Raw genomic sequence first — 9885 nt, 5'->3', positions numbered from 1 at the left:
CGGCGGGAGGGCCAGCAGGGGGGCGGGAGGCCCCGCGCCCCCCGCGGGCTGGTGGGCTGGGCCAGGCGGCCCCAGTGACCGAGCCCCGTCGCCCGCAGCTCCTTCCTCTGCGCCTTCCTGAACCTGCTGGCCGGCTCCTTCGCGGTGCTCCTGGTCTTCATCGCCAGCACGGTCGTGAGCGTGGGCTTCGCCATGTGGTGCGACGCTGTCACCGAGAAGGGCACCGTGCCCCACAGGTGCGCCCCTGACGGCACCTTCGTGGACGACTGTCCTGAGCCGCGAGCCGCCTGCCGCCTGCCTGCCAGCTGCCCCCGGGACCTGCCCCTCCGAGTCACTGTCCCCCTTCCCGGTTCAGGGAGCCTGAAGCCCCCTACAGGGCGGAACCCCGGGTGTGCCCGGTGTGGGGCCAGGAGGTCAGAGCTTCCAGTGCCCGTCACGTCCCGCGGGGTGGACCCCAGGTCCCCGTTGGTGGCCTTGGTCCCCGAGGGCTCGGAAGGGATCGGGGAGCAGGTGGGGGTGGGGGCAGAAGACTTGGGCTGCGGACAGAGGTCCTCGGGGCCCTGAGCAGGGGTGGCGTCTGGCTTGGGGGCCACCCAGGGTAGAGCGCAGTGACCACCTGGCCCCCAAGGGACTGCCTGCTGCTCGGCCCTAAGGGGGAGCGTTCTGGGGAAGGCAGGACCCTTGGGTCACCTCTTGTAGAGGCTCCACATTCTTTATTTAAGCGAAATCAGGCCTAGAACCCCGACACGTAAGATGGACGGAGGAGCGGAGGTGGGGGCTCCTGCTGCACCCTCACCCTGGGGGCCTGGGCCGCACACCGGAGGAAGGCGCGAGCACCCTGGAACCCTCCGCCAGGCAGCCCCTCGCGGTGGGGGTGTCTTGCCTGCACTGACCCTGCCGGGCCCCCAGACCACCTGCTCCCTTGCCCTCCAGGATCCCTCAGAGTCTGGGGGACCCTGGGCACGGCCTCGGCCTTCTCCAGAAAGACGCCCCAACTCTCTCTGCCCTTCACCACAGCCCCTCTGGGATGAGCCCTGGCCGCCAGCCCCACCATCTCTGGGCTCCACGCCCCTGTAATGTGTCCGGCCGTCTCAGGGGCTGCAGGCCTGGAGCCCCTGTCCGTCCACTCCAGCCCCTGAGGCCCGGCCCGGCCCGGCCACCCACGGGGCCTTGTAGGTTCGCCCACTGGGCCCCGTGTTACTGTTGGCCTGTGCTGCGGGGGTGGGCAGGACGGTCCCGCTCCTGAGGCCTGTGACCCTGCAGGGCTGGGGGCCGTGGGGGACAGGGACAGTCTCCAGGAGAGCAGAGGCCAACGTCACTGTCCTCCACTGTCCTGGGCGGGTTGGGGCCAGCTCTGCAGGGTCGCTGTCCCACAGACAGGCGTCCCCCACCTGCCCCACCTCGGGGACCACCCCCTGCCCTTCGGGGGTGACGCTCACTGCTCCCTGTGCTCAGTGGCCCAGCAGGGACCGTGCCCCTCTGTGCCTTGCCATTTTAGCTGCGAAGAGCTGCAGGACATCGACTTGGAGCTAAACGTGGACAACTCTGCCTTCTACGACCAGTTCGCCATCGCCCAGGTAGGTGGGGTGCCGGGCAGGAAGCAGGGTGTGCCCTGACCTCCAGGAAGCCCCAGTCCACTCTGGGGACCTCATGGGCTGCGACGCAGGCATGCCCGATGTGTCGGCGGTCAGAGAGGGCCCGCATCCATGTCCCGGGGGGTGACGCTGATGGCCCTGAGGATGCCTGGGTGGGGTGGCTCTTTCCAGCACCGAGCAGGGCTGGCCGGCATCTGCGTCCCCTCTGGACCCCAGACAGGCTGCTCGAGGCCCACGCTGGCCGGTGGCCGGCCCGAGGACTGGGCGGGAGGAGCCCTCTGGGCGTCCGGGCAGCGGCAGGTCAGGGGCTCTGGCGAGAGGAGCTGGAACCGCCAGAGACACCTTCACGCAGACGGGGCGGAAAATGCTTCGGCCTGGATCGGGCCCGTTAGGCGAAGGAGGGGGCGAGGGGTCTGATAAATGCCCGTGAGTGAGAGCCGGTCGCCGCGGCTCGGCCTGGCTCTGCTTCAACGGCTGGTGACTGCAGATAAAGGTCAGTTTGTTCCAGCCGCTGCAGGAGGCTCCGTTAGGGACCAGCTCCCCTTGGGGCTGGGTGGCCCAGCTGCTGGCAGACGGGCTGCTCTGCCATTGTCCTGCCAGGGACAGGGGACGGCCCAGCCTGGGGGCCAGGGTGGGGGCAGCAGAGGCCCTAGAGCACCAGCACGGCCGGGGACAGGAAGCAGTGGCTGCGTGAGGCAGGAAGAGGGTGGACCCCAGGACCCACCCACCGTCCCCCGCCAGGGGTCCCGTCCTTTCCCTGGAGGAGGGGGGCACCAGCGGAGGGCTCTGGGTCTGGCCGGCCCCTGAGCCCCTCTCTGCCCTGTGCAGTTTGGTCTCTGGGCCTCGTGGCTGGCCTGGCTGGCCGCCACCACGCTGGCTTTCCTGAGAGTCTACCACAGCTACCGCCAGGAGGACCTGCTGGACAGCCTGCTGCAGGAGAAGGAGCTGCTGCTGGCCAGGCCGGGCGCCCGCGGCTCCTTGCGGGAGGACAGCGCCGTCATCTAGGCGGCCCCAGGGGCTCGCCCGCCCAGGGCCGCGAGTCCGCCCTGGCGCGTGTCCCCGGCAGAGCCCCTGCCCCAGCCTCGCATGTCCACCCCCCGCTGCCCGGTGCTGCGACCGCTCACCCCACCACCCCTGCTGCCACCGTAAGCGAGGCTGCCGAGTGGGGCGGGGACCTCTGGGCTCCACGCAGCTGCCCCGGGGCCCGGCTGGGGGGCGTCCTCGCCGGCGCCTCTGGCACACCCTGCCCCTTGCTCAGGTGTCATCCTGTGCACGGCTCCGTGGCATGCAGTAGCCCATGACGGCCACACGTCACTGTCGCCACGTGCTCCTGAGTGGTGTGTGGGACGAGGACTCGGGGCCGAGCGCAGGAAGCGGCCCACACGGTCCCCGCCTTCGGCTGAGTCCCCTCTGCTCCTGCCCCGGCCTGGTCTGGGCATTGAACATTCAGGGACAGTGGTGTGGCCTGGACGCGGGGGGTGGCTGCACGGCGTCCTGGATGGTGTACCCTCCATCCTCTGCCACGGGACTTGCCTGGGGACACCCTGTCTCCGAGGGACCCCTGCGCCCCGCGTCTGTCTCGCTGTGCGTGGGGGGAGAGATGGGGCCGGGGCCATCGTGGGTGTCTGCGTGTGCGTGTGAGGGTGTGAACGTGTGAGGTGTGAGTGTGCGTGTGCTGAGTGTGCACGCATGAGCGTGAGTGTGCGCATGAGGCTGTGTGGGGAGGTTGTGAGCGTGGGAATGTGTGGAGGAACATGAGTGTGCACACGCGTGAGTTGCAAGTGCATGAGTGAGCGTATCCGTGTGAGCCTGTGCTGCGCAGCGTGTGACTGAGTGTGTGAGCATGCGTGTGCACGCACAGGAAGGTGTGGGCCGAGGCCAGAGCAGGTGAGGACACACAGTGCACCTGCCCCCACGGGGGGCCCGGTGCCCCAGCCGCTGGACGAGGGGGCCCCAGGGGGCACGATGCCCCCCTCAGCAGCAGGAGGAGCAGGAGAAGCCTGGACCCCGGAGCTCAGTGATGACAGCCTGGTGGGGCTGCTAGGCTGTGCCCCCCCTTCAGGGGCCCCCCGCTTCCCCACCCGCCCACAGCCCGCTGCGTCCTGTCCAACAGTGGGGACCCAGGGCTTTCGAAGCAGCTCTAGCCTCTTGGGCTGGCTGCTGCCGAGCTTGCCCCGCTTCTGCACCCCACCCTTGGAAGAGGGAACCCCGAGTCCCCCGTACATGGTGCCCACCACCAGTGATGGCTTCGGTCTCCCGGCCGGGGCACGGGGCCTCAGGGGCCGTGGGTCGGGGCCTGGAGACTGGTGCCGGGCGGGGCAGGCAGCTGGGCGGGGAGGGGGTGGTGAGGCAGCAGGTCACTGTGATGCTGGTCAGTCCACGACTCTCCTGGGGGGGCGGGGCCAGGAGAGCGGGTCCTGGCATGGCAGAGGCGCGCTGGCCCCAGGCCCGGCCGAGCTCCAGGCAGAGCAGCCAGGTCTCCTGGGGCTGGTGTTTTGACAGACCCTGAGGCCCCCAAGCAGACCTGGTCTCGCCCCAGCCCTGCCCATGGGGACCAGTTCCAGCCCATGAGAGCCCCTCATCTGTTCCCCGCAGAGGGTGACAGCCCCTGCCTGCCCCCCATTCGAGCAGCAGCCAGTCAGGCCCAGGGGGAGGAGCGGGGCCGGGACGCAGGCTCTGAGCTGAGGGTCTGCCAAGGGCTTGGCTCTGCATTCGCGGGTTGCCTGGAGCTGGTCTGGGGCAGGTTAGTAGAGACCTGTGGCCACTTCTTGCAGGGCCACTTACAGAGGAGGGCAGTCACTGACGCCCAGGCCTGTCTCCAGCTGGCTGCACCCGGCACCCCCAGACGTCCACGCCCCGAGGGTGTCCGGGAAGGGGGCAGCTGGGCCCGGGCCCGGGAGCGGGTGCTGGGGCAGGGCCTGTGTGCCTTGTGGTGGGCGGGGCTGGCCCTCCAGGACCGGGTGGGAGGGGCAGGCGGTTGGCAGGCCTGGGGCTCCCGGCTGTGCCCCCCATTGCTTCTCCCTGCTGTTCGATAACGGACATCTGTGTTTTAATTCTACTTCTGGCTAAACTGAAAGTAAAGATTCCTGAACTTTCATGCGTCTGTTTCTTGAGGCCAAAATAAAAGCAGGCGCTCGGACCCCCTCACGGGCCGCCTCAGCCCCTTTCGGTGTGTTGTCTGCTCGTCGTTTAAGGGGTGAGATCCGCGTTTGCTCCTGGGGTTCCTGAACCTCCAGGTGGTAGGAGCCATGCCCATGGCCCCTGCCCCGCACACCGGGGGTCCCACCGGCTCGTTCCGCTGCTCCCACGTGCAGGCAGCTATGGGTGGGGATTGCTCAGGGTGCCGGTGTCCACCTCGAGTGTTTTTCCAGGGATGATGGGATGCAGTCTGTGGGCCTCAGGGGCCAGCACGACTCTGTGGCCTTCGCAGCGACCAGCCCCTGGCTGAGAGCCGCGGGCGGTGAGGAAGGGCAGCCTCGTCCCTCCCTGCAGCCGCGGTCGCCAGGTTGGGCGGGGCCAAGCCTGGGGCCTGTGCCTGCTTGAGCTCAGGCACGTGACCTGGCCGTTCTAAGCCTCAGTTTTCCCATCTGGAATATGGCTGATAACCTGCCAGTCCTCTCGTGGGGGTGAGGTGAGGTGGGGTTCTGGGGGCTGGGCTGATGCGGGAGGGAGGATCCCCAAGGGCCAGGGTCTGGGCCCCCGCTGTGGTCCCCTCTCTGCTGGGCCTCCTGCCGTGGACTGGTCTCCTGGGCCCTGAAGCCAGGAGGGGCGCGGCGTCCCCACCTCTGCTTGAGCCCCGAGGTGAATCCTGCGGCGAAGTGGCCCCATCCCCCCTCCCGGTGAAACCCCCAGGCGGAGAGAGCAGCAGTGCGTTTTAACAGCAAGTCAGCTGTGCAGGTGGTGGGGACAGACACTGAGGGGGCAGCCCCCGGATGCGCGTCCGAAGGCTGTCCCGGGCGGGCTCGGCCCGACGCCGGCAGTCCCTCCCGGTGTCTGACCACCGGTCTCCCTGCCTTGCCCAGGCCTCCCCGCTCCACGCAGGTCTGGAGGGGCCCCTGGAGCTTGTCACTGATGCCCTGACTCTCGGCCCTTCGCCGTGCCCCTCCGCTCCACACCACCAGGCAGATGGCTGGGCAGCAGCTGGACAGGACGCATTTCCCCTGGGGCATGAGGGGATCCCAGGCCGGGCCCAGTGTAGGGTCACAGCTGGGTGCCCCAGCACCACCCGCGAGGTAGAGGGTCAGGGGCGGGGGAGGGACTGCCACCCACACCGACGACCCGGCCCGTCTCTCCCCACCGAGTTCCGGGGTGTGGACCCTGCAGGCCTGAGGGGCAGAAGGCCATTGCCGTGTCCTGGGACGGGGAGGGGGGTGTCTGACTGGCCGGGGGTTCTGCAGCGAGCAGGTCCCGATTTTAGTAGTGGAAACTGCTAATAAAGGCTCTCACGAGACGCCGGCCTGTGAGACGGGGGTCCTGCCGCTAAGCGTGGGCTGGGCCACCTGCTGCGGCCGCGCGTCTGGTCTGGAGCCCTGGGCGCCCTGCCCGCCGGGCCGCAGGTGTGGAGGTGAGCGTCCGGCTGTCGCGCTGCCGTTGGGCGCCGTCAGAGCTGCAGGACGCAGTGCCGCAGGCGCAGGACCAGGGCGAGGAGCCGGGCCTGGAGGTCCTCGAGGGCCAGTGCGATGGGCTTGGTCCCCGCACAGTACAGGCCCAGCGCCAGGCCCAGCAGGGCGCACAGGGACAGCCGCAGGAGCAGGGAGCCTCTGTGCCGCTGGGGCCGGCTGGGCGCTGGGGGCCGGAGGGGACGAGGTGAGCCCCAGCCTGCAAGCTGACCCCCCAGGAGGACCCTGGGGCCCCCTCCTCCCTGTGGGGCTGGAGGGGAGCTGCAGGGAGACCTGGCCCTGCGGCTCTGCCCCTCAATGCCCGTGGGTGTGGAGCTCCCCTCTCCGTGCCTGGGGCCTCTGGGAGGCTGTCCAAGGTGGCCTGGGGCTGGGCCGCACCAGGCCCCTGCGGGAGGCGGGGCGCGGGCTCAGACTTACCCGCGGAGCTGGCGGCGGTGCTGGCGGTGGGCTCCCTGCGGGCGATGTCTGCGAAGGAGAACAGAGTGGGCTCGCAGTGAGGGGTCCCGGCGGGGGGCACGCCGAGCCTGCCGAGCACCCCCAGGGCTCCGCACCTCATCCGCCCCCGCTAAGGACCGTGAGCCAGGCCGGGCTGGGCACAGCCCTCGGTTCACAGATGGGAGACCAGGCCACGTGCTCCCCGGCCGGCCACTCTGCCCGCACCTCCCAGGGTCTGCCCCGCCTCACTGCTGCTCCGGCGGCCCAGGAGCTTGGTCCTCGGAGCCTGTGGGAGCGCGGGGCGTGGTGACCCCACAGGCAGCCTGGGGTAGGGGCACTTCAGGAATGATGGGCCCGGGGCAGCACCCAGAGAGGGCCCAGCTGGGCCCCCACTCTCGTCTCACCCACATGGCTTAGTGGGGACCCCAGACGGCCTTGGGACAGTCTGGGCCCTGACTCCCCATCTGCAGAGTCTGCTTCAGGGCTGTCCGAAGGCTCTGGGGGGCGGGGGGAGTGGTCTCTCTGTGGGGGCGAGGGCTGAACCCCGAGGGGCCACCGGGGAGACGTTCCGTGAGTCAGGGCAGCTTCGGAAGACTCGTGAAGCACTTTTCCTGGGGGGTTGTGGCGGGCAAAATCCGTCCCCGTGATTCCCACGCCCCAGGGGCCCTGCCTGTCCTGTCTCCCGCACTCAGTGTAGGGGGCTGTGACTCCTTCCCACCCAAAGGAACATGGCGAAGGCGGGGGGACTCCGCGGCCGTGAAGAAAATCCCCAACCGGTCAGCTCTGAGTGACTCCAAAGGCCGTTATCGTGGGTGGGCCTGACCCAATCAGTTGAGCGCTTTAAAACAGGGTCTGGCGGTCGGAGGGAGGGTGCGCTGGCCTCGACGGGGCGGCCGCTGTGAATTCTACAGCAGCTGGGAAACGAATCCTGCACACAACCTTGGGAGCTTGGAACAGGCCCCGAGCCCCGGGCCTGGCCGACCCCTGGGTGGCAGCTTCGCGGGGGGCTGGGCAGAGGGCCAGCGATGCTGTGCTGACCCTTGACCCATGGGGACACCGAGAGTGAACGTGGGCCGTGCGAAGCCGCTGAGGTCGTGGTGATTTGTCGCACGGCGTGGCCAGCTGACACGGGGCTGGGTCCCACGGGAAAGGCCAGAGCAGGAGCGGGGGCCAGGGGAGGGGAGGGTCGATGGTGGTGAGGGGGCTCGGGGGCAGGGGGCGCCTCGAGAGCGCCGGACGGGAGTGTGCGGGCATTCGGCACGCCGGCCCCACCGGCCCTTCCGCGAGAGGACGGGACGGCCGGTGTCTGGGCAGCTCTGGTCATGTCGTTTTCTGCCGGTTGCTGTGTTATTGGCTGTCGCTCTGTCTGGACGGACCCTGCGGGCCCAGGTTTTATTGGGGTTCGCCAGTGAAGGCAGAAGTGGCCCCTCATGAGGACGTGGGACCGCGTCGCCCACCCCACGTAGCCCCGGGCCAGGTCTTACAATGGATGGCCACCTCCAGGGGCTCGTGGAACTGCACACGCCTCGAGGTCCTCTGTGGCTCGGGCCTGTGGCTGTGGCTTCGTCTCAGGATCGACGGGGGGCACTTCCGGTCACCCTCCTGGGGTGAGGGTGGGGAGCAGGGGAAGCAGGCAGCAGTGAGTCCCTCCCGCCAGGAGCCCCACCACCTCTGCTGGTCCGTGCAGCCGCACTGGTGGGGACCGGACAGCGCGCCCTGCAGCCCAGGCCTCCGTCCCCAGCCCCAGCACAGCGGGGCGCCCCAGGAGCAGCCACAATCCGATGGCTGTGTTAGCCATGCCACGGACGTGGTCAGTGCCCACTCAGGCCCACGTCTGCCCCCAGGCTTGGCGAGGGGCCATGATCGTTTTCACGTGTCAGCAGTGACAATGACGATGGTGGCTCCGACACCCACTGAGGGCTGTCTTCACGTCTGAGCTGCACGGATGAGACCTCGCTGACCCCCGAACGCTCTGCGTGGGGGTCTCCCCTGCCCGGGCACCAGGGAGGCGCCAGGCCTGAGCTGGCCCTGTCCCAGCTGGGCACCCTGTGAGGGCCCAACAGCCGCCTCCTGTCACACACTGGACCTTTGTCACTTGCCTGTGAGCACCAGGCCACTGGGCCAGGGAGGGGCAGAGCCTGGACTCACGTGCCCCCCAACCCAGTTCCCCCGACCTCCTCCGTCCGGCCCCTCCTGCCCCTCCCGCGCGTGGTGTACCCTCCCTCCTGCCCTGGTTGGACACTGCACCTTGGTCATGCTGTGCCCTCCCTGGGGCCTGACACCCTCTCTGCCAGACCAAGGTGCACTTGAAGTGTCACCCCTGAGAATTCCCTCCCCGGGGGCCCTGGGGGTGGGGACTGCTCGAGCCCCCTTCTATCTCCCCTACCCTCCACCCCCAGTGGGGGCCCAGCTCACAGAGCTGGTGCCATGGGCCCCGACGCTGGGGACCCAGGCCCCCCCGGAACCCCCTTACCTGCCTCACCCTGGGCCTCGGTGAGCCCTGAGTGGCCTGCGCATTCTTCCTGGTCTGAGGCGTCTCTGGCCGGGAGTCGGGGCTCGAGGCCCGTGCCGCGGTCCTCATTTACTGTGACATGGTCCTGGAGAAGCAGAGACGTCATTGCAGAAAACTGCGGGGAGCCGGCTGGCTCCCTCCGGCCATCGGCCGCCCCGCAGGCAGACCCGGCCTCCCTCCCAGGTACCCTGTGCCCAGAAGCCTCAAGACTGCTGCCGTGGGCGGCTCTCCCAGGGCAGTGGAGCCAGTCCCCAAGGGCCCTGGGGGTGACAGGCCCACAGCATTGCAGCCCACGAGGGGAAATCGAGGCCAGAGTCGGCTGGGCTTCCCCCACGCAGGGCCCCCAAGGCCAGCCCAAAGGACCACGGCGCCTCACGGTGGGGAGGGGCTGGCGCCAGGGGAGGCAGCGTGACCCGGGCCGCTGTGCCACCTCCCACCTGGGGGTTGGCCCTGGGCCCCTTCAGCAGGCTCCTGTTAACCCCGCCCCCCGGTTGCCCCGGGCCCGCCTCGATCGCATCAGAAGGGACCGGTCTCCTACCGCAGGTAAGGTCACAGAGGGCGCCACCAGCCAGGAGGACGAGGCCGAGGGAGCCGGCCTATTTGAAGGCCCAGGGCACCTGAGGCCCGGCGGCCTGCCATGGGGCCAGACGCAGAGGCCGCCAGTGGCCCAAAGCCCAGGACGGGGTCCCGGGTGATGAGGAAGCAGACTTGCAGGGGCTGGGGG

General features: G+C 69.4%; 2 protein-coding genes across 2 annotated transcripts in view; one reads left to right on the top strand and one right to left on the bottom strand.

The window, feature by feature from the left end:
- TMEM179 (transmembrane protein 179) overlaps positions 1-2600 on the top strand; it is an 8771-nt gene extending 6171 nt beyond the window's left edge. The window contains exons 2-4 of the mRNA XM_006925606.1: positions 99-236; positions 1499-1577; positions 2424-2600. Of these exons, the coding sequence (XP_006925668.1) occupies positions 99-236; positions 1499-1577; positions 2424-2600 (394 nt within the window). The remainder of the gene's footprint in view (positions 1-98; positions 237-1498; positions 1578-2423) is intronic.
- A 3595-nt stretch (positions 2601-6195) lies between these two features.
- CUNH14orf180 (chromosome unknown C14orf180 homolog) lies at positions 6196-9230 on the bottom strand. Its single transcript, XM_006925682.1, has 4 exons — positions 9123-9230; positions 8134-8251; positions 6632-6679; positions 6196-6380 (listed from the first exon to the last, which is right to left on the bottom strand). Exons 1-4 carry the CDS (start codon positions 9228-9230, stop codon positions 6196-6198), a joined length of 459 nt encoding a protein of 152 aa, XP_006925744.1.
- Between the last annotated feature and the right edge of the window lie 655 nt (positions 9231-9885).

Source organism: Pteropus alecto, unplaced genomic scaffold (assembly GCF_000325575.1).
Source record: "Pteropus alecto unplaced genomic scaffold, ASM32557v1 scaffold8, whole genome shotgun sequence".
Classification (NCBI taxonomy): Eukaryota; Metazoa; Chordata; class Mammalia; order Chiroptera; family Pteropodidae; genus Pteropus; species Pteropus alecto.
This window is presented reverse-complemented; position numbering and strand designations above follow the sequence as displayed.